Source organism: Loxodonta africana, chromosome 1 (assembly GCF_030014295.1).
Source record: "Loxodonta africana isolate mLoxAfr1 chromosome 1, mLoxAfr1.hap2, whole genome shotgun sequence".
Lineage (NCBI taxonomy): Eukaryota > Metazoa > Chordata > Mammalia > Proboscidea > Elephantidae > Loxodonta > Loxodonta africana.
The window spans coordinates 58674791-58690679 of record NC_087342.1 but is presented as its reverse complement, the minus strand read 5'-3'; the positions used below and the strand labels follow the sequence as shown (position 1 = coordinate 58690679).

General features: G+C 39.5%; 1 protein-coding gene across 4 annotated transcripts in view; it reads left to right on the top strand.

The window, feature by feature from the left end:
- Positions 1–15889, top strand: part of DTNBP1 (dystrobrevin binding protein 1) — a 193098-nt gene that overhangs the window by 60547 nt on the left and 116662 nt on the right. For 3 of the 4 annotated variants that reach the window (XM_064280954.1, XM_023555807.2, XM_023555806.2), the window contains one exon: positions 5088–5220. In XM_064280954.1, the coding sequence (XP_064137024.1) occupies positions 5088–5220 (133 nt within the window). Of the gene's footprint in view, positions 1–1602; positions 3633–5087; positions 5221–15889 lie in introns of those variants that run through there. The other variant, XM_064280967.1, reaches the window with a different exon arrangement.

Here is a 15889-nt window from a genome sequence, read left to right as displayed (position 1 = left end):
TGTCAGGCTGTGTGTGTGTGTGCCTTTGGTGGCCTCAATCCATACAGCTTCAACCTACTGGGGCAAATATACTTATGGACTGTTCATTCAAGAATATAATTATCTTGTTTGACAAATTATAATTGTCTACTTTAAAATTTACCGTAAAATCTTAAAACCCTGAGCGATATCTTCCAAAACAAACAGCTATGGTCAGCAGTAGCTCTATTGTCTGACTTTTTCCTGAACAAATTCTTTAATATTTTTCCCCACAAAAAAAACCCAAAACCAAACCCGTTGCCGTCGAGTTGATTCTGACTCAAAGCAACCCTAAAGGTCAGAGTAGAAACTGTCCCATAGGGTTTCCAAGGAACGTCTGATGGATTCATACTGCTGACCTTTTGGTGAGCAGCCATAGCTCTTAACCCCTATGCCACCAGGGTTTCCTTCCCCCACAAGCATATATAAATTAATATATTGTTAATAATGATTTAGAGGTTAGACTTTGAAAGCAGTTTTCCAGTTAGACTCCCATTGTTTGTTTTCAGTTCCTTTTATTGGGAAATATTTGCTTGTCTTCAAATTGAACTCTTAAGATTCGTAGTTTTGTTTAATAATTTGATGTGTAAGCTGGTTGACTTAAACTGTTTCACTGTATTTGTGTTCAAGGGTGAATTTCCTCTGCCTAATGGAAAGTAAACTGGGTGTTGGAAATTCCAGTTCCTAGTCCAAAAAAAAAAAAAAAAAGTCCTGGCCACAGAAGTACATTTTGAGCTTGGGCGAACAACCTAGTCTCTCTTACTTTTCTTGTCAATGAAATGATTTATTACCACTTGCTCTCCTTACCACAGAAAGTTCTTTCTAAATCAGATGAAACAATATACTGCCCCCCGCCCAAATAGAAGAAAACAACCCTGAACTGTCGTAAGGTCCTGTCATATTGTAAATCAGAGGTGGTCCCTGCTTTTCCGTGGCTATTCTGACTTCAGTGTCTACCAGAAAGAATTTTTTAATGAAGCACTGTGAGTTTTTCTAGCTTGTGATACTGATTTCCTGGTTTTAAATCTGGGTTTATTCAGAGTTCTTGATTTGGAGGTGGAAAAATTGGACTCCTAAAGATAGCTAATTTCCTACCATTAAGCATAAAATTACACTTCATATAATGAACAGGTAACAGTATAGTTTTCAGAACCCTTTTCTATTACTAGTTTTTTGCTTTTGTTCTTCCTTTCATATGCCCCTATAGCACAATCCCTACAATATTGCTTAAGGGCGTGGATTTAAGTGTCAGGTTCCTTAGAATTGAATAGGTCCAGTGTGGCACATGGAAAGGGACTTAGCTTCGTTATGCCTCAATTTCCTCATCTGTAAAATGGAGGTGATGGTAATGCTGTGATGTTTAGATGAGATGATACATGAAAATTGCTTAGCACAGGGCCCAGCACCTGGTAAGTGTGCAAAATGCTTTCGTATTGTTACATAATTATTGATAATGATTTCTGAGAATTTATTCGACCTCTCATTCTTTTAAATTGAAATGATATTTTAGTGCATTTTGATATATTCTTTCTTTATACAGTCCTTTTTTTTATATCCTATATTCAGAATATAATTTTCAAATTTGTGAAAGACATGAACTGGACTATAGTTTTTTTAAGTTGTGGTAAATATATATAACATGAAATTTGCCATTTTAACCGTTTTTGTGTGTATAATTAAATGGCATTAATTATATTCATGATATTGTACAACCATCACAAGTATCTATTTCTAAAACTTTTTCATCACTCCAGACTACAGTTAGGTCCCTGAGTGGTGCAAGTGTTTTGCACTCAACTATTAACCTGAAAGTTGGTGGTTCAAACCCATCCAGCAGCACCGTGGAAGAAAGGCCCACAGTCTGCTTCCATAATATTTAAATATTTTGCAATTTAATTTTCAGTAAGAAATGGTTAATATCTAAAAATTATTTATTATAAAGTTTCAAATAATTAGCCTAGCTAACCAGAATTATTAAATTGAACAAACTGCTTTAAAGAGACACCGATGTACCAAGCAAAAATATACTATTTATCCTAAAGACAGCTCTGTCAAGCTCAGAGAACTTCTGAGACCTGACACCAGAACGTAACCACCCAGGAGGGCAGGATTTATTTTTCTGCTTTACTGTTGTATGTCCAGTGCCTAAAATGGTGCCTGGCAAATAGTGGGTGGTCAGTAGAAGCTTGTTGAATATTTTAAATGAATTTTGTAAACACAGAGGCTTTGCATCACAGCTGTATCAGTTATCACCCTTCAATACTTTTTAAACTACTCTTAGAGGTCTTTGTCATGGATTGAATTGTGTAGAACCAGGAGACCAGTGCCAGATAGTGCTGGAGCTGACGCACAGAGCGAGAGAGCTGAGTGCCTGTGCGCAGGAGGCTTCCTGGTGGAGTGGGATGACTCTGGATACTTACTGGTGGAGGTGCAGAGCTTTGGAACACCTGCCCGGCAGGGCAGATGCTGGGGCAGCCCAAAGGCCAGAGGGGCGGAGAAGCCAAGGAAGCCGAAGCTGAAGAGACAAGGAACACAGGAAGTAGAGCTACTCCAGCCTCAAAGGGTAGGGCCGGGATCTCTGGGGCTTCAAAGGGTGGAGCCACAGCCTACTAGGTTTCAAAGAGTCAGATCTTAACCAACTCCATTCGGGAGTGTGGGGCTGCTTTTCACAAGTGCCAGCAGGATGGAGCCGGATCCACTGCCCAGATCTGAGGGGTTGGGACTGCCATGCCCAAGGGACAGAGGAACAGGGCCTGCTGGGGCGAAGGGGGTGGAGTCCACCACTCAGACGGACTACGAGAATGGGGCCACCCAAATCTGAGGGAGCAAAATTGCCTTTCCGGTGGGCCTGGAAGGGCAGGGCCATTGCCTAAATGGTCTCAGAGAACAGAGGATTATTTTCAAGCCTTGAGAACTGATACAATGTGTTCTGCTGACTTTTGCTTAGGGCCTGTTATCCCTTCTTTCCCTCCACTTTCTCCAATTTGTAATGGAAATATCTACCTTGTACCTGTTCTACCATTGTACTTTGGAAGCAAATGATTTGTATTCTAGATTTTACAGATGAAGAGGAATTTTTGGATTTTGGATTTGGAATTGAATTAAGACTTCTGCTATGATATGGGGTGAATATGTTTTACATGGGGCAAGAACGTGAATTTTGGAGAGCCAAAGGGTGGAATGTCATGGATTGAATTGTGTCCCCCAGAAGTAAGCGTCGGCTTGGCTAGGCCATGATTCTCAGTGTTGTGTGATTGTCCACCATTTTGTTATCTGATGTGATTTTCCAGTGTGTTGTAAATCCTACTTCTATGATGTTAATAAGGCAGGATTAGAGGCGGTTATGTTAATGAGGCAGGACTCAGTCTACAGGATTAGGTTGTTTTAAGTCAACCTCTTTTGAGATATAAAAGAAGCAAGCAGAAAGCCGGGGACCTCATGCCACCAAGAATGAAGAACCAGGAAGGGAATGCATCCTGTGGACCTGGGGTCCCTGCGTCAGGAGCGTCTTAGACCAGGGGAAGATTGATGACAAGGACCTTCCTCCAGAGCCGACAGAGAAAGCCTTCTGCTGGAACTGGCACCCTGAATTTGGACTTCTAGCCTCCTAGACTGTGAGAGAATAAATGTTAAAACCATCTACTTGTGGTATTTGTTACAGCAGCACCAGATGACTAAGACAGTCTTTATAAAGATCAGTTGACAGTAGGCATTTCTAAATACACAAAATTAATGAGCAGTGCAACTCAAGTCAAGCTTGTTGTCACCTGCCCCGCTCAGCTGAGGCTTATATGTGAGAGATGATATAGTTATCCCACCAGTTTGGGGTAAAAAGCAATAGAGAGCTGTATTGAGCATGGGGGAGAATGCAGAGATAAGCTGTTTTCTAACCTCTTTATTATGGTAGCTTATTTTATGGTTCCCTTATTTCAAATATTGTGAATTCCTAGAATATTAAAATGTGGAACAAACACAACCTAGCACTATGTACAAATAATTTAATGTGTCATTTTGATGCATTCATTCCTCTAAAGTTTTTTATATTAGTGGGATTCGGTAAGAATCAGTTGTACTCAGATCCCAACTCTTGAAGAATCTTAATCTTGGGATGTGTAAATTATCTTTTTTTTGGTTTTGTTTTTATAACTTAATTTTGAGCTCAGTGACTTATATATAAAATTCAAGTGCATTTTCTTCTGTTATGTAATGAATTTCACGATTTTTAAGTTTTGTTGTACAGAAATGGGTGCATCTCACAATTCTTCCCCGTAGTTGATTTTTCAGAAGATGACCTCTCCTTGCTCTTTCCAAACCTTATTCTAGGCCTGTTCCCCACTCACCATGTTAAAACCAAAACAAAATTGTCTGGGAAAAAGTGATGCCTGTCATTTTCTTTACAATCTTCAGGAAAAGAAGTTAGAATTATCTTAGGCTAGCCTAGTATCAAACAACCCTACTATCAGAAACTCTTTATCTCCAAATTCCTTCTTAAATCCTTTCTCCTCTTTATGGAATTGATCAGTTGCCTCAATAATTCCTTTATATGCAAGTACCATTTACCTTGCTTTAAGCAATAAGTGTTCTCGTTTAAATGTGAATGGAATCATAGTATATTCTAAATGCATCAGGGGACTTTTCTCTTAACAGAATTTCTTCTGTAAAGCAAAGAATTACCCACTAATTATGTTTTGGGTTTGTTTTTGTTTTCCTTTTCCTTCTCAGTTGTTAGTGGTAGTTGTTTTATTTTTTCTAGATTTGGCTTTTCAAATTCATGGTTTACTTAAAAACAGGGTATACTTAGAAGTGATTTTTAAGGTCATTTCTGAACTTTCTCTTCTCTGGGTTAAAATGCAGTTACACAAACAATAATTTGAGGTTTCCTGCATTAAATGTCAAGTTGGTTCTTTTCTAAAAAAGAAAACAACCTCAGTCTTCTCTAACATGTACTGCCATCGATACTCAGTAGAGGGATTGTTAAAGATAACATTGACTAAATCTCATCATGCTAACTGTCATTTCTTTGTGCCTAAAATCTGGTTTGGCTTTGCCATTTCTCTTCTGTGTTGCAGCTGGTGGATAGCGAGGTGGTTATGCTTTCAGCACACTGGGAGAAAAAGAAGACCAGCCTAATAGAATTACAGGAACAGCTCCAGCAACTTCCAGGTTTAATAGCAGATTTAGAATCCATGACAGCAAACCTGAGTAAGTTTTATATTCGTATCTTGGCATTACTTTTAGAATTGAAGATAATTTGTGCAGGACTTGTAGAGTTTCAAGCTTTATAAAGTAGATAAATTCTTGTTTAACAGAAGTTTTGGGAAAAAAGCGAGTTCTAATTAATTTCATATTTGGATTGACTGAGCATCAGGCAGAAAACGATTTAAAGTGTGAAAATAATTTCTAAAATATACCAATAGCTTTTTCTGCCTCAGTTCAACTCAGGGAAGCATAATCACAGTTTTGCTGATTCTTGAAGTGACTCGATGTTGTCTTTATTGGCATTAGCACCCTTTGTTTAAAAGCATGAACTTAGAAAATCTAAGGCTAGGGTGACTTTGTCCTGACTGTGGGATGTTCTTGCTTTTAGTTGTTGTTGCTTTTCAAATTCAGTGTCTGCTTAGAGCTTCATATCTTGCAGTATGCTACTTTCTCCACACACTGTTAAGGGCAGATGAACAAATTCAATTAAATGAGGAAACCAGTATGGTTAAATGTATACCTTGTGGAAATTTATTTTTTATTTTAATTTCGATGGATTATGCTGATATTCTTTATTTCTTAGATTTATGTTCAGAAAATTATCTTTTGTGTTTGACACTGCCACATCTTAATATTGTGGCTAACTTGGTGTCAGTCGGAATCCACTTGACGAAGATTGTTCCATTTTCTGGTATTTTTTTAACCAAGCTTAAGATCTCAGTGAAGTAGGAAGTAGGACCTGTCTACACAGGAGATAAACTCTTCTTGAGCTAATAATCTGACCCTATCGTCTATTTCTGTTTTTCAGTATTACCTTATTAGAAACAAACCAAAATTATTTACGGAGCAAGTAGTTATCAAATCATAGAACAGTTTTTGTGGTGTGGATAAAATACGCACATGGTATTTGGAATGTCCCTGGGTGGCACAAATGGGTAACGCTCAACTTCTAACCAAAAAGTTGGCGGTTCAGACCCACTCAGAGGCTCCTTGGAAGAAAGGCCCAGTTATCTGCTTCTCAAAGGTCACAGCCTTTAGAACCTGTGAAGCGCAGTTGTACTCTGCAGCACATGGGGTTGCCTTGAATTTGAATTGACTCGATGGCAACTGGTTCGTTGGTTTGTTTTAACTGAGCACCTGCTATATGGTTAAGCGCTCGGCTGCTAACTGAAAGCTTGCCAGTTTGAATCCAGGCGCCTTGGAAGAAAGGCCTGGTAATCTGCTTCTCAAAGGTCACAGACTTGAAAACCCTATGGAGCACAGTTCTACTCTGCAACACATGGGGTCACCATGAGTCAGAATCGATGAAATGGCAGCTGGGTTTTTTACTGTGTTAGAGATTATTAAGTTCTGTATAAACATCTTTAAACCTCACATCCCTACAAAAGTAGCTTTTATTATACCCCCTTTACAGATTAAAAAACCGAGGCTTGGAAAGAATGTGACTTAACTCTGCGTCACAGAGTTGCTAAGATATGGATTCTGGATCCCAGCCTAGGGGATGTCATCCTCAATGAGGGTGGGGCAGTTAGGATGGCAGCTCTAATAGGCCTTTGGACAATATCTTGCATAAGCTATGTTGATAAAGCCACCTGACTGTTACAAGTGCCTTGTGGGGCCGGTGTTCTGTTATTTCTGAAGGTAAGACATGGAAAAGATGTGAAAAATAGCCGTGGTTATTCTCTGCATTATTTCCCTCTTGAGGATGTAGGAATAATTCTTCTCAAGCTTTGGATAACTAACTGATATAAATAGCCTCCAAAATATTTGGAATTTTCTTTTTCGCCACCTTCTTTTAGCTTTCTATCCTGTATCCCTTTGAGTCGCTTGCTTTTTATTTGTTGTATATTGCTTTGCAGAGGCTTAGATACTTTCCTACAATAACCTCCCTGCTTTTTTTTCCCACCTGAGAGTAACTTGTTTATAGATAGTTGTTCTTTGTTTAATACCACTCTGCTAATTAATTGCATTTTTGCCACAGTTCTAATGATTTTCATGGTTAATCCTACTTAGGAGATGCAGTCTTTCTCTTTCTTAAAATAGAATGTATTGCATTTCCATTGCCGTTTGGGATTCTAAAATCCTGGAAAAAGGTTTGATATGTAGTGTGATACGTGACCTTCCTCCTTAGAAACTGCATTTTGACTTTTTAAGCGAATGGGATGTGCTTCCCGAATGTTGAATTATCTGTCTTTACTAATCTGAGAACAGCTCTGTAGCTAAAGGCAAATTAAAGCTGAAGCGTTTTCTGAATTACTATCCTGGGTAGTCACTTCTAAATACTCGAAACAATGTTTTTTCCTAGTCTACGTCTAGTTTATATTGAGCTCTGTTTGGAAGGTTAATTCAGATTAGTTAGAAACAAACAAACAAAAAACCAAACACATCTTCCTCAAGTTAACTTTGGCTTATGTTACGGGGTTTTCTTGGCTGTAATCTTTACAAAAGCAGATTCCAGGCCTTTCTTCCTTTTGGGTAACCCAGGGACCTAGATTGTGTATAAGATATCTCTGAAATCTATACAGTTAGTTTTTATATGTATTGCCAATATGAATTATCCATTAGCACTTAAAATACATGCTGCCTTTGGGTTTTAATCTGTTGGTGTTATTTGCCTTACTGATGATTACTATCTTTAGAAGATAACAGGTCAAAACTAGGAATTCTAAAGGCCCAGCATTTGTTGAAGGAGCCCTGGTGGTGCAGTGGTTAAGTGCTCGGCTGCTAACTGGAAGGTCTGTGGTTTGAACCTACCAGTTGGTCTTCTGGAGAAAAGACCTGGCGATCTACTCCCGTAAAGCTTACAGCCTGTGAGTCTTAAGGGGCAGCTCTACGCTGTCCAGTAGGGTTGCTGTGAGTCAGAATCGACTGACAGCACAAAACCACAGCAGTGACAGTATTAGCTGGCTTCGAGTAAGCTCATAGAAAGATGTTCTGGAACCAAAACTTCTGGCTAAGCATTTTAAGCTTTGTGGAATCCATGTTGATATTCTTATTCTCTGCAACAGGAAAGCATTTTGAAGCAAATATGATGGGGTTGTATCAACATATATCAATATCATTAATGCACTTTATGAATCCATTTTAATGAGTTTATTCATTATTCTTAGTATATTGGAAGCACTTAAAGTTTTAAATGTTTACTCATATACTGCTGGATTCTTTACTTTTATTTTGGTAGCTTCAAAATATGTCCTATCATTGCCTAAATACCTTGATATAATATTCTAAAGCTTTAGATAGTCAAACAATAATAAAAACTAAAAACAACTTAGAAGAAACTTGTAACCAGCCTACATTTACAGAATTCCCGTAACTTCATTGAACTTTATACCCTTTCACTGTCACATCTGATACCATATTCAGTCAATCCCCCCATTTTCCAGGCCACTTCCCTTTTTTGGTCTTTTATTGCTCTCTAGAGAGTCTGTCGTTATTAAAGAGTAAAGGATTTATACGACGTGATCAACCTGGAATTTTGATGATGCTTTTAGCTATGTTACCCCGTGGCTTAATGAATATGACTACAGGCTACCTGGCCCCTCGGGAACTGTTAAGTAAGAACGGGTAATCCATTCATGTTGTTTTCCTTTGGCATATCACTCGGCTTACCAAAGCCTGTTTAATTGATAATTACTAGTCAGGTTTGTCATTTTAAAAAGAAATGATAACGTTACACTGGGGACTGGCAAAGCAAGAGCTCTGGACTCAGATCACCTGGGTTTGCATCTTGATTCCACTACTTCCTGGCTGTTGAAACCTCATGCAGTTTTCTTAATGGCTCCCAGCTATAGTTTCCTCTTCAGGGAAATGAAGATAATGGGAGTACCTGGCTCACAGGGTTGTTGGAGGATTAAACGAGGTGGTAAAACTTGAGGCACCTTGCAGAGACTTCTGCTGTGTGCTGTGTGCCGTGCGTTGTGCGCCATGGATAGGCCCAGGGAAGCACTGGTGAACGAGACTGGGCATCTGGATCAGGATTCAGGGTGGGAGCCTCACTAGCCTTTCCAGCGTTACAAAGGCATCGTTCTCCTCCTACAGGAGAGTCTGGGTGCGGTTTTACGCAATTGAGCTTGTACAGCAAAATAGTTTAGGATGCCAGACCACAGCATTAAATGTGATTGGATGAACAGTGGCGTCATATTCTCTACATTGGCAGAAAGTATATAAGGGTGAAGTGGAATGTTTTCATCCACATTCTGTGTACTTTCTTAATTTGGGACATGATCACTGTGCATTTTCTCATAAAACTGGGAAGAGATGTCTGAAAAGTATTTATTAAGTTCTCTTCAGCTTCCACTAGAGGGTAGTCTAATCCCACGCCTTTATTGATGTTTGAAATGTCAGGTGCTTGTCTTTTTTTTGCATTCTATGACTTTTATGAAGTGTGGACTACTTTAAAAAGACTGTTGCCTTCATCTAGAACAGAAGGTTCTGTTACTTTGGAGATAACAGTGATGTGAGAGAACGACAGCTGTATTGCTGAGTTAGCATCTTCGTTTTGATCTGACCCAACCTGATGCGCTACTGTTTTGTTTTCTCCTGTACAAAATTTGAGAGGGCATCTATCAGGGAGACTGTTAGTAGTGTTCTGTGAACAAGATTATCCTACAGTCCAGGTTACTTTCTGAGATTGGATCTTTCAAGAGGTACACTGACTCTCGTTAGACACCTTTTAGTATACTACATAGATCTCATTTGTTCTGTAATGGCTTTTGCAAGTAACACATCTCTTAACGTTTCTTTTTTTACCATAAAAGTATAACTTAAGCAGCTGGAGAATCTTGTAGTCATTTAGTACCTGGCTGCTGTGACCTGTGGGTTTGCAGCCCAAGAAGATTTCTTTGTTTCTTAAGGCTAATTATTTTGTTAGAGAAGTACTCAGTAAGTGTGAAATAATTAATTTTGGTGTGTATCTTCTTTCTCTGTGTCAGGGGTTACTCTGCAGATAATATGTATTGAAACAAACGGCACAAAGGAAAATTCCATACATAGTCCTCCTCTGGGGCAGTCTCCTCACAAAGATTTGTGAAGCTCCTTTGTGCACAGCTGTCAGCCAATCCCAAGTGGATTGTCATAATAAAATTCCACCTATCTCTCCCACTGATCACTAAATGAGACATATGCTGTTGTTACAGTGAGCGAAACGGTGAGGTTTGAGTGTCTTGTAAAGGAGTATTTGTGTCCACAGACACCTGCTCGTGTTTCATGTACATGAATTCTAAGTTTGGTTACCGAATTTACTCATATTTGCGATTTGTTTTGTAATAGGAAATTAGTAGGTTGTGACAGGGAAATTACATTTCTGCCAATTTAAGTTGAATGTAAGTATTCAGAATACACATTGCATATATGCTTGCAATTATAAAAAAATATATAATTTAATTTAATAATATTTATATTTTTTATATTTATAGTTTAATAATATTGTTTAAAGAGCTCTTATAATTTCATAATTTAATAATATTATTTAAAGAGCTCTTTTAAGAGTTTTTAATGTAAGAAAAGAAGAAAATTTATTTTTATTAGTACAATTCTACATTTTACTACTGATTTCAAGCCTGTTAAAACTTAAAATGAAAAATTGCCGTAGCTTCTACTGCTTTAGCTCACTGGTAATACGGTCTGGTTTGACTACTAATAAAGTATGATCGTATCATTTAATGTTTTCTCATTTCTCTGTCCATGTTTAATGTACTCTTTTACAAAATGTCACATGATCTGTTAATATTAGATAAACATGAATTACAGATTTGCTTTCTTGGTGATTCTTTTTTTAAGTTTTAGAGCGATAGAATGTCAGCAGACATTTTATTTATTTTTTTATTGTGCTTTTGATGGTTTACAGAACAAATTAGTTTCTCATTAAACATTTAGTACACATATTGTTCTTGACATTGGTTTCCAACCCCACAATGTGTCAACTCACTCCTTTTCTTGACCCTGGGTTCCTCATTTCCATTCGTCCAGCTTTCCTGTCCCCTCCTGCCATCTTGTCCTTGCCCCTGGCCTGGCGTGCCCATTTAGTCTTGTGTACATGGTTGAGCTACGTGTTATTATTTGTTTTATGGGCCTGTCTGATCTTTAGCTGAAGGATGAACCTCAGGAGTGACTTAAGTACTGAGTTAAAAGGGTGTCCGGGGGCCATACTCTAGGGGTTTCACCAGTCTCTGTCATACCAGTTAGTCTGGTCTTTTTTTGTGAGTTAGAATTTTTTTCTATCTTTTTCTCCAGCTCTGTCAGGACCCTCTCTCATGATGCCTGGCAGAGCAGTTGGTGGTGGTAGCCGGGCACCATCTACTTGTGCTGGACTCAGTCTGGTGGGGGCTGTGGTAGTTGTGGTGCCTTAGTTCTTTGGACTAACCTTTCCCTTGTGTCTTTGGTTTTCTTCATCGTCCCTCGCTCCAGATGGAGTGGGACCAATGGAGTATCTTAGCTGCTCACAAGCTTTTAAGACCCCAGACACTACTCACCAAAGTAGGATGTAGAACATTTTCTTTATAGACTGTTAAGCCAATTGAGCTAGATGTCCCTGGAGACCATGGTCCCCAGCCTTCAGCCCAGTAATTTGGTGCCTCAGGAGAGTTTGGATGTGTCTATGGAGCTTCCATGACTTTGCCTTGGTCAAGTTGTGCTGACTTCCCCAGTCAGCAGACATTTCTTAATTGAATTAAATGGAATAGGTATGAGGGATACAGAGGTGCATAAAATACATCCTTTATCCTTGAGACCCTTACTAATTCTTGAGGAAGATGATATTATACAAATCACTGTATAACGTCAGTTGTATCAGCCATATGTGGAATTCAAAGGTCTGTGGAGACTCAGAAGAGGAAGCGAGCCCTGTGGGTAGAGGGATAGCATTGACCTGAGCCTGAGGAGATAGCCTGGGCCTGGGCAAGGGGGCAAACAGAGGCATTGCAGGGATATGCAAAGGCAAGGAGTCAGGAAGGTGGGGACTCCTTTAGGAATGGTGAGTGGCCCTGTCTTGCTGTAATGTAGAATATGTGAAGGAAAATAGGAGTCAGTGAGATTCTAAGAGTAGGCAATGGCTAGAGGGCAATAGGTATTTAATGCTAAGTTTAAGGCTCTTAACTTGATTCTGAAAGTACTGAGGAGCCTTTGAAACTTTTTAAAGGGGCGAACATAAATGTCGCTTTGATAGTAGGAAACAAAAGGACTGTCCCCAAGCATTTTTAGTCTAACTTTCCTGTTCTACACAATGCCCTGGTGCTGCTGGCCTGTTCAGAAGGATGTGTGGTTTGTTTCTCTTTAATGGTTCCAGGTTGATATCACACCATTCACATATTTTCACCTGGCCCCCATGTTACTAACGGAGGAGTGACTAGGGTGGCAAACACAACTTGTACCTGGAACAGAATTCCTTTGTGAGAAGTCATTTGGCCTGCCTTGGAATCTAATTTATTCATATTCCTGGTCTCATTAGCTCTGTAGTCAACCATCTGAGCTAGAATATAATGACAGTTGCCACTGGTCCATCTAAAAATGAAAAAGGTAAGAAGAACATGTATTTTTCAATATAAAGTAATTGTTGACTCTGTGACTGTATGCTTGCTGAAGGTGAAGAGAACTTGAAGCACTTACTAATGAAGATCAAAGACCACAGTCTTCAGTATGGATTACACCTCAACATAAAGAAAACAAAAATCCTCACAACTGGACCAATGAGCAACATCATGATAAACAGAGAAAAGATCGAAGTTGTCAAGGATTTCATTTTACTTGGATCCACAATCAACAGCCATGGAAGCAGCAGTCAAGAAATCAAAAGATGCATTGCATCGGGCAAATCTGCTGCAAAGGACCTCTTCAAAGTGTTGAAGAGCAAAGATGTCACCCTGAAGACTAAGGTGTGCCTGACCCAAGCCATGGTATTTTCAATCGTATCATATGCATGTGAAAGCTGGACAATGAATAAGGAAGACCAAAGAAGAGTTGACGCCTTTGAATTGTGGTGTTGGCGAAGAATATTGAATATACTATGGACTGCCAAAAGAACGAACAAATCTGTCTAGGAAGACGTGTGGTCAGAATGCTCCTTAGAGGCAAGGATGGCGAGACTGCGTCTTACATACTTTGGACATGTTGTCAGGAGGGATCAATCCCTGGAGAAGGACATCACGCTTGGCAGAGTACAGGGTCAGCAGAAAAGAGGAAGACCCTCAAGGAGGTGGATTGACACAGTGGTTGCAACAGTGAGCTCAAGCATAACAACGATTGTAAGGATGGCTCATGACCGGGCAGTGTTTCGTTCTGTTGTGCATAGGGTCGCTATGAGTCGGAACCGACTCGACGGTACCTAACAACAACAACATGACGTATTTTCTTTTTAGAAAAATCATTTGAAGGTTAATCCCCCTCACCTGTAAACGCATTACCATCAAGTCGATTCCGACTCATAGTGACCCTGTAGGACAGAGTAGAACTGCCGCATAGGATTTCTAAAGCTGTAATCTTTACAGAACCAGACTGCCGCACCTTTTTCCTTTAGAGCAGATGGTGGGTTCAAACCACCGACCTTTTAGTTAGCAACTGAGTGCTTAACCACTGCACCACCAGGGCTCCTTCCCTCACCTATAAACAAATTTGATTCCCTGTTGCCAATTCTGACCCTATAGGACAGAGTTAAACTGCCCCATAGGGTTTCCAAGGAGCAGCTGGATTCAAACTGCCAGCCTTTTGGTTACCAGCTGGCCTCTTAACCAGTGCACCACCAGGGCTCTTCCCTCACCTATAAAAAAAAAAAAAAAGAATATAGGGGGTCTTATATTCAAGAACATTGGCTTGAATATAATTTACAAATATTTAAGTTTGTCAGAAAAAAATGAAAATGTTACTGATATTTTGATCTGAGTCCCAGCTCCACAGGTGGTGTTTATTACATCATGATCATTATTGGTCAGGAAAACTGTTCGTGTTAAATGACTTCTATAAAATTTAATCTATAAAATTTTTTCTCTGTGCTTTTTAAAATATTAATTCAACCATTAATTGTTTACTTGCTGCCACATGCTAAGTTAGGTGCTTTACATACTTTGGCTTATTGTATCCTTAGCCCCTGTCTCACAGATGAAGCATCTCTTCTGCTGTTCTCCGTAAGGGGCAGAGCTGGGCTTCCATCCATGCTTGCCCTTCAAAGCCCTACTCCTAGCCAGTCCTCTGTGTGCTAAGGATAACATACATGCACTGAAGGAGCCAAGTAGCTTAGAGTTAATGGATTCCATATTAAACTAAATTATTCTGGTTCTTATCCATAATCAAAGTAAAGTAGCTTTTTCGATAATCCGATTAACTCCGATCACCTTTTGTACATTGTAAGATCCTGTCAGATCAGTTATAGCAAAGTGAGCTGAATTTGCTCTTTCAGTGCCAGGAGCACCAGCTCCCAGGCTAAGCGTCCTAGTCGTTTTTCGATTTAATAAAATAACGAAAAATAATCTAACAGAATAACATCATTTTACCTGTTTTCCCCACATAAATTCCTTATGTACCATTTATGACGTTATTAAAAATTTTATATATAACTACTCATTAATATTTAGATTTTGCATATTTAATTGTTTCAGTTAGGCTTTGCACAATCACATATATTAGCCGTTTCATGTGGTCTCTGGAGGTAGATTTAAAACTGTTTTGAACTACATTATTTTTATCTGCCTTTGGCAGACTTACCAATGGCTTACAGTGGTACATGGATACAATAAAAGTCAGTACCTGAAATGTCTTTGGAGTGCTAAACTACTTGTTATCACACTTTTACTTTTCAGCAAAATTTTATTAAAAAAAAAAAACTAGGCCTTTAAGCCATAGGCCCCACCTTCTACCTTCTGTGTAGAAGGGAGGATGCGAATTTTTAAAATTCGGTGCCTTTCCTAAAGTCATGTTACAGGGCAAGGCTTCCCAGCTTGGGACTAAGCCCTGCCTAGGTTCTTACCTTCTTCTGACCAAGAATGACCGGAGAGGCTCAGAGGTTCCACACGAACAAAGGTTTATTAGGGACAGAAAGTAAAAGGCTCTCAAGGGAGGGAGTGTGAGGGGTTTCCACCTATGCTAGTCTCTAGTCTCTCAGTGAACAAAGGATTCCCTAGGGCTTATAAAACTTTCCAGGTGTGGGGGGAGGCATCATCTTTATTCATTAGATGGGCGGAGATTTCTAGGAGCAGGGGAGGGATTATGAAAATCAAATGCACGTGCAGTTAGAATTCAAGATGGACTTCCTGACAGGTTGCTGGAACCAAGATGAAGTCTGTCACAAAAGCTGCTGGGATGTCGAACAGGACTTATTCTGGAATGTTGTGCATGCGCGATGCCTCTGGATCTTGGTTTGAGCCCCGGCGAGGGGTCCCTGCTCATGTTTGTCTCATGTGGAAGGTCATCCATAGGCCACGTTGATCTTTACTGCGCATGCTCAGCACCTGGTGAGGCCTTGAAAAAACAACTCAGGAAGATTATCAGTAATTTATAGCTGGTCAAGCACACAGGGCCTTGAAATGTAGCCCCTTATCTTGTCTAAGCACTTAGTTTGTTAATGACAAGTAGTTTTTGGGTGCCAGCAGTAAAAGTTATATGGTGGTCTGCACTTAGGTTTAGGTTTAAATATAGCTGGTCGAGCACACAGGGCCTTGAAATGTAGTCCTTATTTAATTCAGCC